Source organism: Leucoraja erinacea, chromosome 29 (assembly GCF_028641065.1).
Source record: "Leucoraja erinacea ecotype New England chromosome 29, Leri_hhj_1, whole genome shotgun sequence".
NCBI lineage: Eukaryota > Metazoa > Chordata > Chondrichthyes > Rajiformes > Rajidae > Leucoraja > Leucoraja erinaceus.
The window spans coordinates 130,280-156,135 of record NC_073405.1 but is presented as its reverse complement, the minus strand read 5'-3'; the positions used below and the strand labels follow the sequence as shown (position 1 = coordinate 156,135).

General features: G+C 42.5%; 1 protein-coding gene across 1 annotated transcript in view; it reads left to right on the top strand.

Moving 5' to 3' along the window:
• Positions 1-1,073: 1,073 nt before the first annotated feature.
• ubxn6 (UBX domain protein 6) overlaps positions 1,074-25,856 on the top strand; it is a 44,311-nt gene continuing 19,528 nt past the window's right edge. Inside the window, exons 1-7 of the mRNA XM_055658262.1 lie at positions 1,074-1,230; positions 8,891-9,033; positions 15,531-15,595; positions 17,815-17,946; positions 19,693-19,790; positions 21,699-21,774; positions 25,177-25,261. Of these exons, the coding sequence (XP_055514237.1) occupies positions 1,148-1,230; positions 8,891-9,033; positions 15,531-15,595; positions 17,815-17,946; positions 19,693-19,790; positions 21,699-21,774; positions 25,177-25,261 (682 nt within the window). The 5' untranslated portion in view covers positions 1,074-1,147. The remainder of the gene's footprint in view (positions 1,231-8,890; positions 9,034-15,530; positions 15,596-17,814; positions 17,947-19,692; positions 19,791-21,698; positions 21,775-25,176; positions 25,262-25,856) is intronic.

Sequence of the window (25,856 nt, the reverse complement as noted above, 5' to 3'; positions counted from 1 at the left end):
TATCAACTGCATGGGCCGCGGGTGTTGGAGAGCCGGGGGGGAGGGAGGGATAGAAGCAGAAGCGGCGGAGGGGACAGATGTGGACGGGGAGCCGGGGCTGGAGAGTGTTTGTCGGGCTGGCGAGTCGCTCACTGCGGCTCCAGCCATGGAGCAGCCTCAGTGCAAGAGTCCCGGGCCATCGGAGGCGTCGGAAGCATTGCGCCGCTGCCGTGAGAGTCTCAGTGCCGAATTCGCCCTGGTGATCGGCATGGACCAGGCTGCAGTGGTGCATCCTGGAGGACAACCAGTGGCTGGTGGAAATAGGTACCAAGCACTGTGTAGAAGCGGTGGGAGATAGTGGCCTTCAAATGGATGTTGGAGAAAGCATCCTGCTTCCCTGCTAGATTTTCACTTACTGTAACTGCAGGAATAATGTTCCCGATGTTGGGGGAGTTCAGAACCAGGGGTCACACAATTTAAGAATAAGGGGTAGGCCATTTAGGACTGAGATGAGACAAACTTTCTTCACCCAGAGAGTTGTGAATCTGTGGAATTTTCTTCAGCAGAAGGAAGTGGAGGTCAATTCACTGCATGTTTTCAAGAGAGTTACATTTAGCTCTTGGGGCTAGCGAAATCAAGGGACATGGGGGAGAAAACAGGAAAGAGGTACTGATTTTAGATGAACAGCCATGATCATATTGAATGGCAGTGCTTCCCACACTCTGTAAATTGCCCCAAGTGTGTTGGAAGTGGATGGAAACTGGGATAACATAGAACTAATGCGAATTGGTGATCAATGGTCGGCATGGACTTTGTGGGCCGAAGGGCCTGTTGTCATGCTGTATCTCTAACTTAAATCCTTTCATAAGAGAAAGTCCAAGGAACATAACCTGCACTGTAAATTATAATTTCGTCGTCGTCTAGATTCAATTTTCCGTTTTTCGCCCCTTTCCTGTGACTGGTCGTTGTGTTTGATGCTCACGTTAGTGAAGGCGAGGTGTCCCACACTCAGCGGGCCCAGGCCCGGGCTCCAGCAGCGCCGCCACCGGCTGGGCCTCGTTGCCCTGCCAACCGCGTGGCGCTGCACTGAAATGTCTCGCTTCCGGCCCTGCTCTTCCGGCCGGGGGACTGTTGATGCTGCGACACCGCGCCCTCGGCCTGCTGCAAAATGAAGAAATTTTTTGGTGATTTGAAGCGGGATTTAAAGTTTAAAAGCGTGGGGCCGGGGCATGTCGTGACTGAGGAGGCGAGGTGAGACTGGTGGGAAACGGACAAAAGTGGAGGGCGGAGCCTGCGTTTGATGCGATAATTCAGGGTTAAATTATTTCCCTGAGAAAACGGGCCGCAGCTTCGCAGTTGTCAACCGCGACTTCAGTTTGCCTCGGTCTTAATGTTCCACTTGCACTAATGACAACTGTGGACAGATGCGGAATAAACACAAGGAATGTTGAAGTGATATTCACATCAAATTCCTCAGTTTGTGGAGCGTTTGTCAGCCGACGTTGCCGTGATTAGCGGCTGGTTCACGCAGCGCTCTGACTGGTAAACTTTGTTCATTTGTTCCAGTGCAGGCGCTGTAGCAACCAGCCAACGGTCGCTTGTCTTTTTATTTTTGTTTTCACTTTTAATTGCAAATTGTTGTGTACCTTGTGTGTTGTGACTGTCGGCAGACCAATTTCCTTCCGGGGGTGAATAAAGTTGTATCGTATCGTCATGTAAATGTTACTTGTTCATTATGTTTTCTCAGGTTAAAATCATGTTTTGTTTTGCGTTTCATATAGGGTGATTTCATGAAAGGTCACTGGAGCGTAGATCCGCACCCACGTGACCGAAAATCTCAACTGGAGTACATGCTATACATCCGGTACATGTTAGTGAATGGGAAAACACGCACTTTCCCACCCGTTAAAAACATCGAAAACGGCCAGTTTTTGAGCTGCAATTTACTGTGCCAGTCGGGGTGACCGTGAGGCACAGCTACCTAAATTTACAGTCCCAAAAAAAAGATAGAAACTAAGGTAAATTAAAGAGGGAGCTGAAGGTGCCAATCCAGCGGAAGTGAACAGCGGACATTTACCGTGGAGATTTAAAGGTCCAAAATATCGGGAATTATCGCGTTTGCTCGCTGAATTTCATCAAAAGTAATGCACTTTTGATGAAATTATCGCGTTTGCTCGCTGAATTTCAACGAAATTCTCCTACTCCAGTTGAGATTTTCGGTCACGTGGGTGCAGATCTACGCTCCAGTGACCTTTCGTGAAATCACCCTATACATACAGGTGCATGGTTCCTTGAAGGCGGAGTCAAAGGGTGGTCAAAAAGTTGTTTGGCATATTGGCCTACATCAGTCAGAATATTGAGTATAGTAGTTGGAAGGTCATGTTGTAGTTGGTCAGGCTGCATTTAGAGTATTGTGTTTAGTTCTGGACATCATGTTATAGAAAAGATGTCAAACTGGAAAGGGTACCGAGAATGTGTAGGAAAGAACTGTAGATGTTGGTTTAAATGGAAGATAGATACAAAATGATGGAGTAACTCAGCGGGACAGGCAGCATCTCTGGAGAGATGGAATGGGTGACATTTTGGGTCGAGACCCTTCTTCAGACACTTTCCCAGTTCTCCGACCAGTTTTACTATGTCCGACTACATTATCTCTGCTTTGTTATTACCTCACCTAACTAACAATGATTTACATTTTCCTTGATCTCCATTCCCTTTGTCATATTTTCACACTGTATTCCTTATCTATACACTTCCTTATCTATGTACCGCCCACTCTCCTGACATTAGTCCGAAGAAGGGTTTTGACCCGAAAAGTCACTCATTCCTTCTCTCCAGAGATGTTGCCTGTCCCGCTGAGTTACTCCAGCATTTTGTGTCTATTAAAGGTGCAGAGAAGAATCACAAGGATAATAATAATAATAATAATAATATATTTTATTGTCATTGCACATAAGTGCAACGAGATTTGGGTTTGCAGCTTCCATCCGATGTCATAACTTAAATAACTAATAACATTTAGATTTAGATACCCTGAGAAAAGGTTTGTAAAAAGAACATTACAACGGTAAAACAGTTCAAACAGACAAAAGTGCAGATGTGTCTGTGCAACGTGACCATCTGAGGGAGACAGTCCATGGGGGGTGGGGGGCATTCAGCAGGGCCGGTACAGAGCCGCTATAGCTCTGGGAATTAAGCTGTTCCTGAGTCTGGAGGTTCGGGCGTAGAAGGCCTTGTAACGTCTGCCGGAGGGAAGTAGTTCGAACAGTCCATTACAAGGGTGTGAGGAATCTTTATGGATGCTGATGGCCTTCCTGAGGCACCGTGTGTGGTAGATGCCCTCCAAGGCTGGTAGTGGTGTCCCAATGATCTTCTGCGCTCTGTGGACGACGTGCTGAAGAGCTCTCCTCTCTCCGCCTCCGTACAGCTGAGATACCACACAGAGATGCCATACATTAATATGCTCTCTGTGGTGCAGCAGTAGAAGGTTGACAGCAGCTGTTCGGGCAGACCAGTCTTTTTTAATGTTCTCAGGAAGAACAGTCGTTGCTGTGCCTTTTTGACCAGCGCAGCGGTGTTGGTGGACCATGAGAGGTCCTCTGAAATGTGAGTGCCCAGAAACTTAAAGCTGGACACTCTCTCCACACTGTCCCTATAGATGGAGATGTTGCTTGAGCTAGAGGGCCTGAGCTATAGGGAGAGGGTGAGAGGCTGGGACTCTAGTCCCCCCCCATCCTCTTGCACTCCAAGGAATAATCTTATTGAGCTGTATAAAATCATGAGAGGAGTAGATCGGGTAGATGCACAGTCTCTGGCCCAGAGCAGGTGAATCGAGGACTAGAGGTGAAGGGGAAAAGAGTTAATAGGAATCTGAGGCATAGTCAGTGTAAGGAACATGTTGCTGGGGAGGTAGTGAGGCAGAGACTATCCCAACATTTAAAAAACAGTTAGGTATATGGATAGGACCGATTTGGAGAGATATGGACCAAACGTGAGACATGTTGGCTGGTGTGGGTAAGTTGGGCCGAAGGACCTGTTTCCACACTGTGTCACTCCATGACTCTATACATGTGACACTGTACAATCTTTAGAGGCAGGAGGAAATAAGCCTCTCTGCCAGAAAACTGACATATTACTGAGTACAAAATATAAGAAATTAGACAATGAAGAGCGGCCACTAAACATCATAATTTGATCAACTGTTTTATCGTACTGTATTTCCATAACTGAATTCAGTGTATTAAAGATTTTTGGAAACTTCTGGGTGGAATTACTATGATGAGGTCCAGGGCATTGTAAGGGTCTCTGCATCCCAAGGGACATCGTATAGGATGGCCAAAATTATCTCTGTCCATAAACAATCGTCAGCTGACTAACGACCTGAACGACTTCTACTGCAGGTTCAATAGACAGAAAGATAACCCCGGTACCCCCTCCCCTGCCCATCCCCCACCACCCACTCCTTCCTAGTCACCACTTCAGAACTACTTACAGCCTGCAAAGACTGGACCCTTCCCCCCACTCAATGTTTCCCTCTCTACCCTCAAGCTCTGTGCCGAACAACTGGCACCAGTCTACAGAGACATTTTCAATCGGTCCCTGCAGATCTGCACTGTCCCTGCCTGCTTCAAAGTCTCCACTATTGTTCCCGTACCCAAAAAGACAAGGATTACAGGTCTTAATGACTGCAGGCCTGTCGCGCTGTGCTCTGTAATCATGAAGATCCTTGAAAGACTTGTGCTGGCCCACCTGAAAAATATCTCAAGCCCCCTGCTGGCCTCCCTGCAATTTGAATACCGGGCAAATAGATCAGTGCATGACGCAGTCATCCAAAGCCTGCACTTCACCTTCCAGCACCTAGACCGCCAGGGAACCTATGCAAGGATTTTGTTTGTGGATTTTAGCTCTGCATTCAACACCATTGTACCAAAGCTACTACACTCCAAACACTCCAAGTTGACTGTGCCTGAACCCCTCTGTCAGTGGAACATCAACTTCCTGACAGACAGGAAGCAGCATGTGAGGCTGGGAATGTACATTTCGGACCCGTAGACCCTCAGCATTGGAGCACCGCAAGGCTGTGTACTCTCCCCTCTCCTTTACTCTCTCTACACCAACGACTGCACCTCCACAGACTCCTCTGTCAAGCTTCTCAAGTTTGCGGATGACATAACCCTGATTGGACTGATCCAGGATGGGGAGGAATCTGCCTACAGACAGGAAGTGACATCTGGTGTCTTGGTGCTCAATGCTCTTAAGATGGTGGAATTGATAGTGGACTTTAGGAGAGCTCTCCCTCCCCTCTCCCCACTCACCATCAACAACAACACAGTCACATCTGTGGAGTCATTTAAGTTCCTTGGAACCATCATCTGCAGGGACCTGAAATGGGAGGCCACCATCGACTCTAACAGAGGATGCTCTTCCTGCGGCTGCTGAGAAAACACAATCTGCCATAGTCAATGATGGTCCAGTTTTATACTGCCATCATAGTCTGTCCTCACCTTCTCCATCATGGTCTGATTTGGCAAGGCCACCAAGCATGACATCTGGAGACTGCAGCGCATTGTTTGATCAGCCGAGATGGTTGTTGGCTGCATCCTTCCCCCCCCCATCGACGAACTGCAAGGGCCAGGAAGCGAGCGGGTAAGATCATCTCTGACCTCTCTCACCCTGGCCACAAACTCATTTGAAGCACTACCCTCTGGAAGGCGACTCCGGGCTGTCAAAGCTGCCACAGCCAGACATAAAAAACGCTTTTTTCCACAAGCAGCAGCTCAACAGCCAAAAGTCAGCCTCCTTTTGCTCTGGTATTTTATTTCATTCTTATATGTTTAAATTATAATGTTTTATCTTTAATTATCTTCTGTTTATCATGTTGTTACTTGCGAGCAAAGCACCAAGGCAAATTTCAAGTATGTATACATATTTGACTAATAAAATTTATTAAATTAAATTCGATTCAATTCAGAAAATTGACAGTCGGCTGCTCTGGAATTGCGAAAAGCTCAAATCTCCTTTTAAACACAATGCTTTAAAACATCAATTTTTATTTTAGAAATTAAAAAAACAAAAATAAAGAAGGAATGTAGACTACAAGAGTCATTTAAAACTATTTTCAAGTGAACTGTGCAAATTAAAGATTTTAAATAATTTGCGTTACAATTCATCTTTCCTGAAACTCGTGCTTTAATTTCCTGCCCCTGCACATTTGGTGGGAATACCTCTGTCTAATATCAATTAAATGCTAAAGTCTTAAATTGTATTAGTGAAATAATTAGCATCGGCACTGTGCTGCCTGAAATTAGCATTTCATACTCTTATCAAATATAATTTTGTACCTTTGGGCCACTAAACACAATGGCTTGCCACTATTATTAGGCTGGATAATTCCAAGGTACCTTGCAAATATATTCTGCTTTTGACAACATTTGTATAGTTCTGAAGTGTGTTCCTCACATGTGATTTAAATTATAGGACAACTTGTCATGCTGAAATAATTTATCACTGCGTCCCACATGTGTGCATCGTATATTTAATATTTAGTACAACCTCCATATTTTATTCTACCTTCTTTCCTTTTGATCTGAATAACCTTATTTTTCATGAACTTTATTTTGGATGAATTTACAATGCATTACTTAGTAAGGAGTACAGGTAATCTAAATGCCTCGGAGATATTCCGGATTCAATCTCAATCTCAAACTCTGCTGGATTAGCTGGCATCCAGTGTTTGTAGTCGGGGTGTTATTTGACTGCAGTAGCCCTGGCCTAGAAAGCAAGTACCTGTAATGCCCTGGTTTTTTTTTTGTACTTCTTTCTTTTCCCTGGTCTAAACTTGAACAATGCTCGTTTGACAAACTAGATTGATCCTGTTATGTCCAAATGCCAGCAGCTGGCTTAATGTGGCCCTAAAGTTTTGTGTGAATCATGGATCCATTTACCTCTATTGACTGAGCCATTAGGACATTAGGTCTTACTCACTGAGATTCCATTTTGTGTTAATGCTGCAAGCAAAAGCCATTGGTAGATTACACCCATTACAATTCATAGAAAAGTGATATATAGATCAGTTTGATATTCTCAGTTAATGGGAACGGAGTTTCACAGAAATATAATAGCTGGTGGGAGAAAGGCAGTGATATCACTAAAGATGTCATAAACATGATGTCATTGAAACCTCTTGTATGTAACTTTTTTCAAACACCGTGCATAGTGTAGTGTTCATGGAGAGGTGTGTGTATGATTAATTTTCAAACTTTATGCTCGTTAGTGTGAATAATGTCACTGTTGAAGATGGAATTCTTTCACTATCAAACATCTGGCTACATAAATACACACTCTAGGTGAAATATGTAATCGTTTGTTGCAGAGTTAAGTCCCCACCCCCCTGCTGCAGCACGGCGTGCCACGGTTATTTTACACTTTGCATTTTAGAAAGTTTGCGGCTTTTATGAAATGAATTATGACTGTTGAACATCATTTCATTGCAGTCGATAAGTATGCTTTCCTACCATAAATCTGTGTTGGATTTGAACCCATGTCACAAAGTTCAGTCACCTAATATTCAGCCATGCTTGTCCTTGTCTTTCCCTCCTGAAAGAATCCTGCTCTTTAATTTGTAGGAATTCTTTTGCAATAATGTTTCTGTATAGTTTGATGAATCATATGCAAGATAAATAGTTTATGAGCATGAAATCAAAATAACATCCAAGAAATGGAAGAACGCTATCTGATGTTGGTTAAGAGAGAGATCCGGGAACTTTCTTGGGTAAAACAATTAAATTGTTAACAGAATTTATTTTATTTTTGTTTGAAAATACAGACTTGTATTTGAAGAGTTTACAAATGTAGAGGTGCTGCTTCAATGGCGTTTGAAGTTTAAAGTTCAACATCCAATTCTTTTCTTGAAGTGTGATACAATCTTTGCTGAAGCAGCGGTAGACAACCCTAATCTGTTGTACGAGGAAAAGTAAAAGAAGTTGTGTGTAGGAAGGATTTTTTCCTTTGGAAGAAAACACATAGTCAAATCACTTAACCTGTAAACTGAATAAAGAAACATTATTTGTTATAGAAACATAGAAAATAGGTGCAGGTGGAGGCCATTTGGCCCATCCAGCCAGCACCGCCATTCATTGTGATCATGGCTGATCTTCAACTTACTGTCTTCACAATCAGTAACCCGTGCCTGCCTTCTCCCCATACCCCTTGATTTTGCTAGCCCCTAGAGCTCTATCTCACTCGCTTTTAAATTCCTCCAGTGAATTGGCCTCTACTGCCTTCTGTGGCAGCGAATTCCACAAATTCACAAAACTCTCTGGATGAATTTTTTTTTTTTTTTCTCATCTCAGTTTTAAATGGCCTTCCCTTTATTCTGAGACTGTTGGCCCTGGTTCTGGACTCCTGCAACATTGGGAACATTTTTTCTAGCTTGTTCAGTCCTTTTATAATTTTTTTGTTTCTATAAGATACCCTCTCATCTTTCTAAATTGCAGTGAATACAAGCCCAGTCTTTTTAATCTTTCCTCATATGACAGTCCCGCCATCCCGGGGATTAACCTCGTGAACCTATGCTGCACTGCACCTACAATGTCCTTCCTCAAATGAGGAGACTAAAACTGCACACAATACTCCAGATGTGGTCTCACCAGGACCCTGTACAATTACTCTTTACTCCCATACTCAAATCCTCTCGTTATGAAGGCCTTAATAAATTATTTTTAGTAACATAGAACTTTAAAAAAAAAATGTTTTAGTAGTTCTAAGAAAGTAAGTTGAAGATTGTCTATTCATGTGCAATAAAATGGTAAACTGGTAGTATTGAAAGGACATAGGAACCTGAAAGTGAGGAATATTGATGCTGTAGCATTGTTGAACTATAGTTTATAGAACTCTATATCTATTGTTCTAGGAAACCCACTGAAATCAAAGCCAAGGCTCCAGAGAAGCCTCGGAGACCAGCCGAAGAATCGCAGATGGCAGCAGCTGCTGCTTTATCGAGGCTGGAAATTAAACAGCAAAAGGGACGACTCACCTCTGGACGAAGGAATTATGGTAGGTGTTTATAGAAGAGGGTTACTAATGTTACCATGTGGTTGAATTTTGACTGTATTCCGTGTTACTAGCCAATTTCTTGATAAGAACCAAAATTCTCAACATCAACATGTTCAGGGCTCGTTGTCTCAATCTGACTCCTTGTGCTCATTTTAATCCAATATTTTATTGGATTGTATTTCTCCTACCAACCTTCACCTCATTTAGTTAAAGATTGCCACCAAGATTTAGAAATATATGTCCTTCCTTGACCTGTGACATTCCTGCAAGAATGCATCATAGCATTTTGGTCTTGCAATGTTTTGAGTGAATATTTCCTCATATTTTCATTGGGGAAAAATTGCTGTTAGTGGCTGCAATGAGGGGAATATGAGGGAATTAAGCAAGGTTGTAACAAACATTGAAATGTCTGGACTAGTGCGTTTTTTCCTATTTCTCACCACACAATTGCTATCTTTATGCCAAACAGAATTGTAGGTGATACTGTATTTAATTTTCTATATTATCTCTCTGAACTGTTGCTTGGTTAAAAATTCTCTTAGCAGGAGCGAATTGAAGTATGATATCCAAAACCATCTATAAGTCTGATCACCTCTCTAGGTACATAGCTTTAGTTAAAGGATATTGTTGGAGTTGAGAATGAGGAGAAATATATTGGATTAAAATGAGCACAAGCAGTCATTATGTCGCAAAGAGAATACTGATATTCAAGTCCAAAACAAAGACATCTATGAGCTCCCTCATCGGGTTCCAATACACAGAAGACAACTGTGTTGCAGCTGTGTCAGAAAATCATCTGCAACAGATCCTGACTGCCTTCAACAGTGCATACACAAAACTTGGACTTGCCAACAACTCCAAGAAAACTCAGGTTATCTACCAATCATCACCAACTGAGAGACAAATCGGAAGGAACCATCCATTCAACTTGGTGAAACAAACCTGGAAAATGTGGGTCAGTTTCCGTACCTTGGAAGTCACCTCTCCTCCAATGTCCAAGTTCAAGTGAGTTTATTGTCATGTGTCCCTGTATAGGACAATGAAATTCTTGCTTTGCTTCAGCACACAGAACATAGTAGGCATTTACTACAAAACAGATAAGTGTGTCCATATACCATGATATAAATATATACACACATGAATTAGCAATGTTACAAAATTTTGGGATTTAAAAAATCAAGTCTGCAATTTATCCCATCAGATAAAGCATAACAGTAAGTTTAATTTGACACCTAATTCACTTTCATATCTCAAGTAATAAAAAAGTTATGGCCATTTTCATACTCGGAAATTAGCATCTTGTTCCCTATTGATTTTCTATGGACATAACAAAAAAGCTGTGATCGTGGACAGTCAAAAGCCCATAACCTTCTTAAAAATTAAGAGAACTGAATGAAATTTTCAGTTATCATAGATTGAAGCATTCTGAAACAAATATAAAATAATCTTACTTGGATGACCTGAAATTAAAGTATATAATTAGTTAGTTACCCAATCGTAGCTAATTTCAAACTTCAATTACTTGATCTAAACATCTATCCATTTCTTAATAAATGATTAACATTTTTAAATAGCCCAAGTGTCCAAATAATATTCACAAATAATTCACAATAAAACATGATTGTTAAATCTCATTTACATCAATTTATAGGCCAAATGGAAGGAATTTAGTGTTCAATTGCTGTAAATTAAAGTCAATTTAAATCAGCTTTCTAGTGGGTTCCCGTGAACGCGCTGGTTTAGAACGTTCACATTGCGCTGGATTTGTGCCCTCAAATGCCCAGAAAAATACTGCGGGATATAAAGAGCCCAAAATGAGCTACTCGCTATAGAAAGTTTTATATACAGGGTTATATACAAGCCCCATTTAATGTAAAAATAAGGTACATACCTTTAATTGTTTGCTTTATAAAACCCTGGGGCTGCGAGAGGTTGCGGGTTGAGAGAATGATTTTTAAACTACTATAACTATTATACAAGGCCATAAAAACTAATAATACCTTTTGCGACGGGGTCTTTCAGCGATTTTCCGTTAATGATTTACTAGGCTGAACATTTTCGATTGCAACAGCCTAGTAAAAATCGCGTTTTAAACCCGCCCCCTCTAAACAGCGCCAAAATCACGCACACGGGGTAGGGCAGATGCTCAGCCACGATTCAGGTAGGTTTTGTAACATACCTACATGAATAAATAAACTGATAAAGTGCAAATAACACAAAATGGGTTATTAATAATCAGAGTTTTGTCCGAGCCAGGTTTAACAGCCTGATGGCTGTGGGGAAGTAGCTATTCCTGAACCTGGTTGTTGCAGTGTTCAGGCTCCTGTACCTTCTACCTGAAGGTAGCAGGGAGATGAGCGTGTGGCCAGGATGGTGTGGGTCTTTGATGATACTGCCAGCCTTTTTGAGGCAGCGACTGCGATAAATCCCCTCGATGGAAGGAAGGTCGGAGCCGATGATGGACTGGACAGTGTTTACTACTTTTTGTAGTCTTTTCCTCTCCAGGGCGCTCAAATTGTCGAACCAAGCCACGATGCAACCGGTCAGCATGCTCTCTACTGTGCACCTGTAGAAGTTAGAGAGAGTCTTCCTTGACAAACCGACTCTCCGTAATCTTCTCAGAAAGTAGAGGCGCTGATGAGCTTTCTTGATAATTGCATTAGTTTTCTCGGACCAGGAAAGATCTTCAGAGATGTGCAAGCTCAGGAATTTGAAGCTCTTGACCCTTTCAACCATCGACCCGTTGATATAAATGGGGCTGTGGGTCCCCCTCCTACTCCTTCCAAAGTCCACAATCAGTTCCTTGGTTTTGCTGGTGTTGAGGGCCAGGTTATTGCACTGGCACCATATGGACAGTTGCTCGATCTCTCTTCCAGACTCTGACTCATCCCCATCAGTGATACGCCCCACAACAGTGGTGTCGTCAGCGAACTTGATGATGGAGTTCGCACTGTGATTGGCTACGCAGTCATGGGTATAGAGTGAGTACAGCATGGGGCTGAGCACGCAGCCTTGAGGTGCTCCCGTGCTGATTGTTATCGAGGCTGACACATTTCCACCAATACGAACAGACTGTGGTCTGTGAATGAAGAAATCGAGGATCCAATTGCAGAGGGATTCTCAGAGACCCAGTTCTGCGAGTTTGGTAACCAGCTTGGAGGGGATGATTGTGTTAAATGCCGAGCTGTAATCAATGAATAACAGCCTGACATATGAGTTTTTGTTGTCCAAGTGGTCCAGAGCGGAGTGGAGGGCCAGCGAGATCGCATCCACCATTGATCTGTTGTGGCGGTAAGTGAACTGCAGTAGGTCCAGGTTTATGTCAAGGTAGGAGTTGATTTGCTCCATGATCAACCTCTCAAAGCACTTCATCACCACCGGCGCTCGTGCCACTGGTCGATAGTCATTGAGGCACGTCACCTTACTCTTCTTGGGCTTTGGTATAATTGATGCCCTTTTAAAGCAGGTGGGGACCTCAGACCTCAGAAGTGAGAGGTTGAAAATGTCCGTAAAAACTCCAGCCAGTTGGTCCGCACAGGTTTTTAGAACGGGTATACCATCAGGTCCAGGTGCTTTTCGGGGGTTCACCCCTCTGAAAGATTTCCTAACGTTGGCTTCTGTGACTGAGACTGAAATGCCATCACAGCAAATGGGGGATCGGGAAGGCACATCAGTATTCTCCCTATCAAAACCTTGATGACGAGATCCAACATCGTCTTAAGTGTGCTGGAACAGCTTTTGGACATCTTCAAACGAGAGTCTTTCAAAATCTGAACAGACACCAAAATGTTAGTGTACAAGGCAGTGGTGATTCCAACGCTCCTATACGCATCAGAAACCTGGACAACATACCGACACCATCTGAAAACATTGAAAAGTTCCATCATCGATGTCTTCAAAGCCGCTTAAAGATCAGCTGGGAAGACAGAAGAACCAACGTCAGCGTGCTGAAAGAAGCAAAACCATCTAGCATTGAAGCCTTCGTCATCAAGAAACAACGAAGATGGATCGGTCATGTTTGGATGGAAGATGAGCGTCTACCAAAGCAAACCTTCTACTTCCATCTTAAAGAAGGCAAACGTAAAAAAGACGGACAGAAGAAGAGATTCAAAGACGCTTTAAAAGCCAGCATGAAGAAATGTGACATCGACAATTGGGAAACCAATGCCAAGGACAGGAAACTCTGGCGAACCATCATCCAAGAAGGAACAGCGACCTTCGAAGCCAAGAGATGTGCAGAATTGGAAGAAAACAGAAGAAAACTGTAAGAGAGGCAACAACAACCAAAGCCATCTGGAATCGATTACCTGTCCTGAATGCCAAAGAACTTTCAAAGCCAGGATTGAACTCATAAGCCACCTGAGAGTCCATAAAAACAACGGAACGTAGACCATCATCCTTGACATCTTGGTTCTTGGTTTCTTGGTCCTCCAAAATATTCCAAATGGAATTTAAACTGGAGGTGGTGAAGGGAGGACATTGAGGGAAGCCACGATGACGATTGAATGTTTGGGTTCTTATCAAGAAATTGGCAAGTACCACGGAACCAAAACTGATAAATTTGGTCACACGTCAAAGCAGCTTGATTAGCAAACTAATGCAGTAATAAATAAGATCAGAAGTGTTACCTAATGAGTTGCATGCAAAGCCCCAGAAATCATGATTGAAACTTCGGTCATGAGATAAACTATAACACCCATTGTAATGAAGTGTTTTGAGTGACTAGTTAGGCAGCACATCAAAAATAGTCTACCTGCCGACCTAGACCCACTGCAGTTCGCCTACAGAGCCAACCGATCCACAGAGGACGCAGTCTCAACAACACTGAACCTCGTATTGTCACATCTCGATCGGAAAAATACCTATGCCAGGATCCTCTTCATAGACTTCAGCTCTGCTTTCAATACAATCATTCCGCAGCAGCTGGTGGAGAAGTTGGAGCTATTGGGGGTTGATGCTGGCACATGCAACTGGGTCCTGAACTTTCTGTCGCAACGGCAGCAGACAGTCAGGGTGGGCAGTAGGACATCAAAAACCATAGCCGTGAGCACTGGCTCACCCCAAGGCTGTGTCCTAAGCCCCCTTCTGTTTAGTCTGCTGACACACGACTGTACTGCCAGACTCAATAACAACTTCATCAACAAGTTCGCTGATGACACAACAGTGGTGGGTCTCATCAGTGACAATGATGAATCGGCGTACAGGATGGAGGTGGAGCTGCTCACAGGTTGGTGCAAATCCCACAACCTCATTCTTAACGTGGGAAAAACTAAGGAGATGGTGGTTGACTTCAGGAGGGTGGGGAAACAACACCATACACCTCTGCACATCGACGGAGCTGATGTGGAAAGGGTCAGCAGCATGAAGTTCTTAGGACTACATCTGTCTGATGACCTGACGTCCACGGCCAACACCACAGCTCTGGTCAAGAGAGCCCAGCAGCGACTTCACCCTCTCCGAAGACTACGTAAAGCAGGCCTCCCCACCACACACCTACGGACTTTTTATAGGGGGACTGTCGAGAGCACACTGACATACGGCATCACTTCCTGGTTCGGGAGCTGCAAGGCGTACGAACGGCACCAACTGGACAGGATAGTGAAGACCGCAAGCAGGATTATTGGTGCTCCACTCCCCTTCCTGCTGGACATATACAGGAAGAGATGTATCAACAGAGCCATCTCCATCATCAAAGACCCTTACCACCCATCGTATGACATTTTCTCCATCCTCCCATCTGGGAAGAGGTACAGGAGCATTAGCTGCAAAACCAGCAGGATGCTCCTCAGCTTCTTCCCACAGGCTATAAGACTGTTAAATGGACTTTGCCCCCTGCCAAGTATCGCGCACAAACCCCCACACTGCAGCAGAGCCACTGTTGTGCCGCTGCCGGTCGGAACGGCTGTTGAATGTTTAGTAGAGTGTTAAATTTGTTCATGACATGTATTTTTTATTTTCATTTCTATTTATTTTTTTCATGCACACTGAGTGGACACTGGTTGAGCAACGTTTTTTTGTTTCCTCTGGGTATGCGAATACTCAAGAAATGACAATAAAGATATACAATACAACTAGAGTAGGACACTGAGTTCTGGCCAATGTTTCTTTTTTGAGAGAGAAGTTAATATCAAACTAAATACATTTCCTAGCCCTTGCTCAGATTTTGAAAATCATAAGCATGGATCAGGGAAGTATTTTAGTCTATTGCTGAATGTGACGTTGGGTGCAATTGAACCTGCTAACAACCTTAGCATCGAGAATCTACTGTGCCACTAAGTGGGCACGCTCCACAGTATCGATTTCAGAATTGACAGCCAAACCTTGCTGTATTATGAGAAAAATTGAGAGCTACCTTTTCATCGATTGAGCTGGGAAGTGTATGATCTGATATTTCTTCAGCACTGCACAATAGTTTTGGTATTAATGCTATATTTAAAATTTGGGTTTGTTTTATTGTACTTGTGCAGCTGGTACCTGATATTTTTCAATTATTTTAGATGTAGCAAACAATGAACTGACCGCTCAAGCTGTAACTTCTGAGGTACAAACGATAAACAATCAGGTAATATTTGTGTTCTTTATCTAGCTTTACTGTTTTACTTTCTTAATTGAAAATTTAAAACTCCTTCAATGACTTAATCGGGAATAGAATTTGAACCGTCAAAGAACAGATGCATTTTACCATCATCAAATTATCCTATTTATGTGTTTAAGAAGGAACTGCAGATGCTGGAGAATCGAAGGTACACAAAAAAACTGGAGAAACTCAGCGGGTGCAGCAGCATCTATGGAGCGAAGGAAATAGGCAACGTTTCGGGCTGAAACCCTTCTTCAGACTGATGTTAGCGGAAATCGATCTATTCCAAATGTTACTTGATCTCCATTCCCTTTGTCCTGTTTTCACACCTTACATGGCCTTATCTGTACACTTCCTTTTCTATGTATCTCCCACTCCTCGACATCAGTCTGAAGAAGGGTCTCGACCTGAAACGTCACTCATTCCTTCTCTCCAGAGATGCTGTCTGTTCCGCTGAGTTACTCCATTACTTCTTGAATGTACTGAAGTTTGTGATTCGGTACCATGCAGTTTCAGTACAGAAACCAGCTTAAAATGCACACCAGTATTAGTTATTGGCCTCCAAAAAAAGTTATATTTGATTTTTTTTAGTTCAAAGTCAAACAAGTCAGACTTTCTGAAGACATAAAATAAGCTTCAAGAGAAATCTATTTTACGATATTATTTTTGTTACTTAATTTGTTATAGTGGCGTACAGCGTGGAAAAAGGCCCTTTGGCTCAACTTGCCCATGCCAACTAACTTACCCCATCTACACTAGTCCCACTTGCCTGCATTTGGTCCATATCCATCCAAGCCTTTCCTATCCATGTACCTGTTCAAATGTTTCGTAAACATTGCGATAGTACCTGTCTCAATTACCTCCTCTGGCAACCCATTGCATAAAACTACCACCCTTGTAAAGAAAAAGTGGCACCTCAGTTTCCTATCTTTTGCCCCTCACCTTAAACCTATGTCTCTGGTTCTTGATTCCCCCACTCTGGGTAAAAGACTCTGTGTTTACCCTATCTAATCGTCTCATGATCTTATACACCTCTATATGATCACCCATCCTCCCCCTGTGTTCCAAAGAATATAGTCCTAGCTTACTCAATCTCTCAAAGCATGGTTCGGTAACAGCTCCATTCAAGACCGCAAGAAATTGCAGAGGATTGTGGATGCAGCCCAAACCATCTTGCAAACAAACCTCTCTTCCATTGACCATCTACACTTCATGCTGCCTCAGCATGATCCAGGACAAATCCTTCCTCTCCCCTCTCCCATCAGGCAAGAGGTACAGAAGTATGAAAACACATACCTCCAGATTCAGGGATAGTTTCTTCCCAACTCTGATCAGCAACTGAACCAGCCTATCACCAACTAGAGAGATGTCCTGAGCTGCCATCTACCTTATTACCCTCGGACTATCTTTAATCGGACTTTACTGGACTATCTTGCACTGAACAATACTCCCTTTATCCTGTATATGTACACTGGATGGCCTGATTGAAATCATGTATAGACTTTCAGCTGACTGGATAGCACGCAACAAAAAGCTTTTAACTAAATTTTGGTACGCGTGACAATAAATTAACCTAAAACTACAAATCTCTATGTGTTTGGAGTGTGAGAGGAAACTGGAGTACTGTGAGAAAACCCACATTTTCACAGAGAAAATGTTCAAACTCCTTATAGACAGCACCCATGGTCAGTGTCGAGCTGGATATCTGGTGCTGTAAGGTAGTAACTACCGCTCAGATGTTAGACAATTTGCTTTTTGATTAATTTTACTAGTAAGTAAGTTTATCATTGCATATTTCAATATAAATCCATGGCAAGATGAAATCCTGTAATGTTGGTATGGATCCACATAAATATACGCATTTCATGTAATCGATAGAAATTTGCAATTCGCACCCAACCGCAAAGATGTGCAGGTTTGTAGGTTCATTGGCATCTGTAAATTGTCCTTAGGGCGTAGGATAGAACTAATGTACGGGTGAGTGAAGGTAAGTGTGGACATGGTGGGCCGAAGGGCATGTTTCTACGCTGTATCGCTAAACTAAACCTCATCCATCATTTTGGTTTTAAAATAGACAAGAAATCGTACGTCTTTCAGGTGTGATCCGAACTGGCATGATATTAACCTCAGTAATGTTTGATATCCAGATAAAGAGGAAATGAAAACAATGAATTATAAATATATATTGTTCATTATGATCCTAGGGTCCCAACAGTTCCCAGAAGGAAGATCGCAGCAGTTTCTCTGTTGATGCTGTATATTTTATCTGCCCTTTGACAAATGCCTCGGTATCCAAATGTGCAAGAGAGGTGCACATTAAGGAGGCCATTCTTATGGTAGGTATTACATATGCTTGTATACCTTTGTACTTTGCAATAATAGTAATTAAACCATGTTTTGATTAGTTTTCCTTTTAGCTTTTTCCTTTTTGAGACCCAATCAAAGCATCAATTAGGATCATAGAGTCACACTGCATGGAAACAGATCCTTTGGCCCAACTTAAACATACCAACCTAGATGCCCCATCTACACTAGTCCCACCTGCCTGCATTTGACCCATATCCCAATAAACCTTTCCTATCCATGCACCTGTCCAAATGTCTTTTAAAGATTGTTATAGTGCCTGCCTCAACTACTTCCTCAGTCAGCTTATTCCACATACGCACTATCCTCTGTACAAAAAGATTGCTCCATGGGTTCCTATTAAATCTTTCCCCTCTCACATTAAACCTATGTCCTCTGATTGTTCATTCCCATTGAGTTAAAGACGGAAGAATGGTCTCGACCCGAAATGCCACCCATTCCTTCTCTCCAGAGTTGCTACCTGGCCCGTTGAGTTACTCCAGTATTTTGTGTCCATCTTTAATATAAACCAACATCTGCTGTTCCTCCTACACATAAAAAAAAAAATCTATTTCCTTCGTGATCTTAAACAACTCTATCAGATCACTTCTCTTCCTCCTGCATTCCAAGGAATAAAGTAGTAACTCTCCCTATGGCTCAAACCCTCAAATCCTGGCAACATCCTCGTAAATCTTCTCTGCACTCTTTCCAGCTTAACAATATATTTCCTATAATAGGGTGACCCATAACTGAATGAAGTACTCTAAATCTGGCCCTGCCAATGTCCTATAACACAACATCCCAACTTCTATATAATACTCTTGACTGATGAAGGCCAATTTGTGAAAGAAAACCAATTGCCACAATCATTTACTTCCAGATTCTGAAATAAAATTATGGCTAAGATGTGGAGAAATATTGAAAAGACTTTAATGAAAGTAACAAACTACCCAAGAATTGTAAAATCATTTGAAACAAATGGGGTCCAGCACATCATACCTGTCTATGTTGGCTCTTTGAAATTGCAACTGAAATTGACTAGAAGACACCTTTGTGCATTTAAGTGGTGTGTATGTGGATGATGAATGCTGACCTCACAATAGCAGATCCTGTTTGGCGATGCTGTTTGAATTCAATGTCTGACCTGTAATAAATAAGGAGATGGAAATTCTTCCTCTTCAAATGGTGTGAAGACAGAATTGATTTGATATTATTTCTGCATCAATAAACTAGAAAGAGTTGTTTCTAAGATTGTGGCAACTATGGCTGGCCTGGTAAATAATCAATGTTGTTGTTGGGGACCTTGACTCATGACTCATTCAAAGAAAATTGGCCTTTACTCATTGAAAGACTATTGACCTTTACTCATTCAAAGAAAATTGATCATAAACTTGATTATTAACATTTTTTCCAAGTATTATGTTTTATTATTCTTGGTTTATATGCCTACTAAATAGGATTTCACTACATTAAATCCTGATTACCTGTCCTGCTTAAGATGGTCACTGGTGCTATCTTGCAAGCTTGTAATTCAAAATCTTTGCTCATGAGGTTATGCCCATCTTTATCTTTCTCTACAGTTTACTCTTAACTCTATGCAACAAGCACATATTTGATTTCCAATTTTAGTATTTTCTCGTACCCACATAATTTCTTCCTGCTTTATTTCAGAATCCTATTTTTCTAAAGTAATAGATTTAAAATCTATTCTAATTGGATCGCACATCTTTTCAATCTAGAAATTTGCTGATGATCCAATACAAGCCTCTATTATGATGATTCATACATTTAATAAGGATAAAGAAAAAATAAGGACTGCTTGTGAAACTCTTGGCAGGTAAGTAATGAAGAAACGTTCCTCTCCGTTGAACTGATCGCGGAAGTGAGTGCGGCCCCTCCACTGTCGGTCCCAGGTGTGCGGCCCCTCCACTGTCCCAGGTGTGCGGCCCCTCCACTGTCCCAGGTGTGCGGCCCCTCCACTGTCGGTCCCAGGAGTGCGGCCCCTCCACTGTCCCAGGTGTGCGGCCCCTCCACTGTCGGTCCCAGGAGTGCGGCCCCTCCACTGTCCCAGGTGTGCGGCCCCTCCACTGTCCCAGGTGTGCGGCCCCTCCACTGTCCCAGGTGTGCGGCCCCTCCACTGTCCCAGGTGTGCGGCCCCTCCACTGTCCCAGGTGTGCGGCCCCTCCACTGTCCCAGGTGTGCGGCCCCTCCACTGTCGGTCCCAGGAGTGCGGCCCCTCCACTGTCCCAGATGTGCGGCCCCTCCACTGTCCCAGGTGTGCGGCCCCTCCACTGTCCCAGGTGTGCGGCCCCTCCACTGTCGGTCCCAGGAGTGCGGCCCCTCCACTGTCCCCAGGAGTGCGGGCCCCTCCACTGTCGGTCCCAGGTGTGCGGCCCCTCCACTGTCCCAGGTGTGCGGCCCCTCCACTGTCGGTCCCAGGTGTGCGGCCCCTCCACTGTCGGTCCCAGGTGTGCGGCCCCTCCACTGTCGGTCCCAGGTGTGCGGCCCCTCCACTGTCCCAGGTGTGCGGCCCCTCCACTGTCCCAGGCGTGCGGTGTGCGGCCCCTCCACTGTCCCAGGTGTGCGGCCCCTCCACTGTCCCAGGAGTGCGGCCCCTCTGCCGTCGGTCTGTGGCGGGTCCTTCACCCTCAGACCGTGTCGGTGGCTAGACCTGCTTGCCGGGACACTCCCAGCCCAGCCCAGCCCAGCCTGCACACGGGTTTTCATGCTGTATACGTACCCACCAAAACTTCATACAACCCCAAAGTGTTTCCTATTATTTCTTTTTCATTTATGATCATCTCGCTTTCCTTCAGACGTGCCTATTTTCTTCGCAGGCATTGAAGATTCATTCTAGATTTCAGTCTTTTTTTAAAATTGGAATTACGATTGGATTATTTGGTGTCTGTATATTGGGACTAGTAAAGCTGCCTGGCAATATCGGAGATCCGGATTCCATCCTGACTGGGGTTGTTTATGTGGAATTTGTACTTTTCCCCTATAATTGTCTGGGTTTCCTCTGGGTGTTCCCGTTTCATCCCACATCCCAAAGAGTTGGTAAATTAATTGGCCATTGTAAATTACACCTTATATGTCAATGAGTATTAGATTCTGAGGTGAGGTGATGAATGTGGGGATAATTTATTTTTAAAAATGTCATTAATATCGGATGAGTGCAAATGGGTGATTGATAGTTGTCATGGACTAAGTGGGCTGAATACCTGTTTCTGTGCTGCGTAGTTCTAGGGGGTTACATTATTCCTTGCATTAGAGAAAATGGTCATTTCACTCATTGATTTCTTGCTGGCTCATAGGGCAATCCAATTTGCCCCATTAATTTTTCATGTAACCTATTCTCCCCATATTCTCATCAATTCTACCATGCAATATATGATCGCTAGTTCCAATATTTCTGAAAATGGATTAATTTTTCCTGCTCCAACCTTTCAAAGCCTTTGTTAATTTTAGTGATCTCAATTGGAGTATTGTTCAATGTTTCCTTATTGTTATAACTTCTTAGTTCCGGATCTGCATAATCCCCATCTTGTAGCCACCTATGTGTAGTCATCACTGCCCTTATCTCCCTTTACCACCATTGCCTTTAAAAACATTAAACTGGGCCTTTATCCCTGCGATGAAGCAAGCTACTTATTACGTTTTACTACAATAAAGAAAATGTACGATTATAGAAATGTAGAAACCAGCTACATCATTTACATTATATAAACTTTATTTTAAATTGCAGATACATTGATAACATATGCAATAACCCCAATGAAGAAAAATACAGAAAAATCAAGTTGCAGAACAAAGTCTTTCAGGTAACTGCTCTGATTAATTTAATTTTCTTCTCATCAAGAGCACTATCTTCAATCAAGTGGTGGATATAAGGTATCCAATAATCAATAGATGTTGGCTTTGAGAAAGAACAGAGAATCAATGTACAATGACAAAACCGCTGGTAGAAATCTAGATAATTTTTAATAAAATTAGAAAAATGATTTAGTCTCATTATGGCACAAATCTGAATTGAGGCCCATTTACAAAGACGAGTAGCATTATATTACAGATACCTACCCTATTATACAGTAACTGTTATCCTAAAGACTTCTTAGCAGGTGTATTCATAATGAGTGTGAACATCGTACTGTCTTCCATTATTGGATGAAATAATATTCCTCTGTTGAGAAAAACCATTTGAAGCACTGCAAGGATAATAAGAGTCCAAAGTATAGGTATGTTACAAAACCTACCTGAATCGTCATTGGGAATCTGCCCACAGCCATGTCCGCGATTTTGGCGCTGTTTGGAGGGGGCGGGTTTAAAACGCGATTTTTACTAGGCTGTTCTAATCGCAGATGTTCAGCCTAGTAAATCATTAACGAAAAATCGCTGCAAGACCCGGTCGCAAAAGGTATTATTAGTTTTATAGGCCTCGATAATATAGTTATAATAGTTTTAAAATTACTCTCTCATTCCGCAACCTCTCGCAGCCCCAGGGTTTTATAAAGCAAACAATTAAAGGTATGTACCTTATTTTTACATTAAATGGGGCATATATATAACCTTGTATATCAAGTTATCTATAGCGAGTAGTTCATTTTGGGCTTTTTATATCCCGCAGTATTTTTCTTGGCATTTGAGGGCACTAATCCAGCGCGATGTGAACGTTCTAAACCAGCGCGTTCACGTGAACCCACTAGAAAGCCGATTTAATGGGCATTTATTTACAGCAATTGAACACTAAATTCCTTCCATTTGGCCTATAAATTAATGTAAATTAGATATAAAAATCATGTTATATTGTGTATTATTTGTGAATAATCTTTGGACACTTAGGCTATTTAAAAATGTTAATCTTTCCTTAAGAAATGGGCTTTTGACTATCCAAGATCACAGCTTTTTTGTAATGTCCATTGAAAATCAATAGGGAACAAGATGCTAATTTCCGAGTATGAAAATGGCCATAACTTTTTTAATACTTGAGATATGAAAGTGAATTTGGTGTCAAATTAAACTTATTGTTATGCTTTATCTGATGAGATAAATTGCAGACTTGATTTTTAAAATCTCAAAATTTTGTAACATTGCTACAAAGTATCCTCTTCATGGTAGCACTTCATGTGCAATCACAAAGATCGAGTTGGTTGAATCACCAGAGTCCAAGCAATGTGGATAAATGTGAGGTTATCCATTTTGGTGGCAAAAACAGGAATGCAGACTATTATCTAAATGGTGGCCGACTAGGAAAAGGGGAGATGCAGCGAGACCTGGGTGTCATGGTACACCAGTCATTGAAAGTAGGCATGCAGGTGCAGCAGGCAGTGAAGAAAGCGAATGGTATGTTAGCTTTCATAGCAAAAGGATTTGAGTATAGGAGTAGGGAGGTTCTACTGCAGTTGTACAGGGTCTTGGTGAGACCACACATGGAGTATTGCGTACAGTTTTGGTCTCCAAATCTGAGGAAGGACATTATTGCCATAGAGGGAGTGCAGACAAGGTTTACCAGACTGATTCCTGGGATGTCAGGACTGTCTTATGAAGAAAGACTGGATAGACTTGGTTTATACTCTCTAGAATTTAGGAGATTGAGAGGGGATCTTATAGAAACTTACAAAATTCTTAAGGGGTTGGACAGGCTAGATGCAGGAAGATTGTTCCCGATGTTGGGGAAGTCCAGGACAAGGGGTCACAGCTTAAGGATAAGGGGGAAATCCTTTAAAACCGAGATGAGGAGAACTTTTTTCACACAGAGAGTGGTGAATCTCTGGAACTCTCTGCCGCAGAGGGTAGTCAAGGCCAGTTCATTGGCTATATTTAAGAGGGAGTTAGATGTGGCCCTTGTGGCTAAGGGGATCAGAGGGTATCGAGAGAAGGCAGGTACGGGATACTGAGTTGGATGATCAGCCATGATCATATTGAATAGCGGTGCAGGCTCGAAGGGCCGAATGGCCTCTACTCCTGCACCTAATTTCTATGTTTCTACGTTTCTATTGGTGTGCAAATCTGAAATGCAAAGAATGCTGTGTCAGTAGAAATATTTGTGAAATATTTGGAACTATAGGGTGTCAATCCCAATCCCTTAAATTAAAGCTATCTTGCTGATATGAATGCCTCCATTTCCCTTTAGCTTTCAGAATCAAGTTAACGTATGAGCCAATTGAACCCACCTCTGTCTTGGATGTCAACAGTTCTGATATTGTGGCATCCAATAGCATCTTGAATTACTCTGCAGTAGTTCAAACTTCAAATGTGGAAAACCATTTTAGGTGTTATTTACTCTGTAAAGAAGTTTATAGGTTGTCAGTCTTTTAAATAAAATGCCTGCATTCATTTTTTCTGTAAAGATTTAGAAATTTGGGTGAGAGCTATGAATTAATCTCTATTCAAAAAGATTCATAACATTCTCCTCTTCAAGCCTGGGGGTTGATTGAATATCACAACTCAGTTCTTGAACAACAGAGATCAGTCTCTGTGCCATCTATTGCATGGCAATAGATTTGAAACTAGCATTAATTGGAAGGATTAATGTGAGCTACTTACTGACATTAGTAAATGCCTCAAAATTGTCAGTTAGTTTCGTTTATTGTCACGTGTACCGAGGTACAGTGAACAGCTTTTGTTGAGAGCCAACCAGTCAGCGGAGAGACAAAACATGATTACAATAGTGCTATTTATAGTGTACTAGACCAAGTGCAGACCCGTTGGGTCTGCTCCCCCAATGGTGTGATTCCCCCAACCCAATATTCCACCATGCACCCGTCTCCTCCAATGGAACTGAAGCCGTTCTCAAAAGTAAGATTCCAGCACTGCCCTGCCTCTTTAAAAAAAAATCCAATTGCACCTTCCCTGCCTGCTGCAGCTGTGAAAAGTTCAGTGTTCCTGTCTTGCAACTTTGTTTCGAAGTGTGTTGGAAGCTGATAGGAAGGAGCAGCCGTCAACGAATCAAAAGGCAGGAAGGGATCCGTACTGCAGGCGGACGGATTTGAGTTTTATATATTAATAGATAGATATATACATAATAAGAGGAAAATGTTTAGTGCAAGGATTAATGCTTGATTAATTCCTGTTCCATAATGACTGAACATATTGAGAGCTATGTTCACTGTCACGGTCAACTTTTTGGGGATTTCTTGCCTAGCTTTTCAATCACTATTTATTGGAATTATCATTTGAACTGTCAAATATTTTAAATATTTTGTTCTTTCTTCCTCTTTCACAAGGAAAGGATATCTGAACTGGAAGGAACACATGAATTCTTGCAGTCAATTGGGTTTGAAAAAAAAAAAATCCATGTAGCTGGACAAGGTAACTGTGAATCTTTCCTTCCACTATTGAGTGGAGCAAAAGAAAAAAACAGAAACAGGAGCAGGTCATTTGGCCCCTTGCTCTTGCTCCACCACACAGAAACTCGGCTAGTGTGGGCGAGGGGGGCAGGGAGAGGCCGAATGGACAGAGTGATGGGAGAAGGAGGAGGTCGAGGGTGGAGCGGGCAAAGCGCCGGCAAACAGGAAGAAGCAGCGGTAGATGGGAGGGAGGGAGCCCCATGGTGACCGAGTGCATCCTGCCTCTCTATCTCTAGTCCTGCATTAATTGAAGGTCATTTTTCTCATACTAATTTTTTTTTTTAATTTTTACTTTTTCATTTTAAATAAATCAACACAAAAAAGAAAAGGGACGTTAATAAGAAACGCTCAAATAATACACAAAAGAATAATACAAAAATATACAGAAACATAAAAGATGCAACCATACCATCAGTCACACACTCCACCCACCCCACCCTGGCTAATTAAGAGTGAAGAGTGCACCTACACATAACAAAATTTAACAAACCAGCCCTTAATCTGGCAGAACCTGCAAGTCTGTAAAGTATGATAAAAAAGGTTGCCATTTGTGAAAA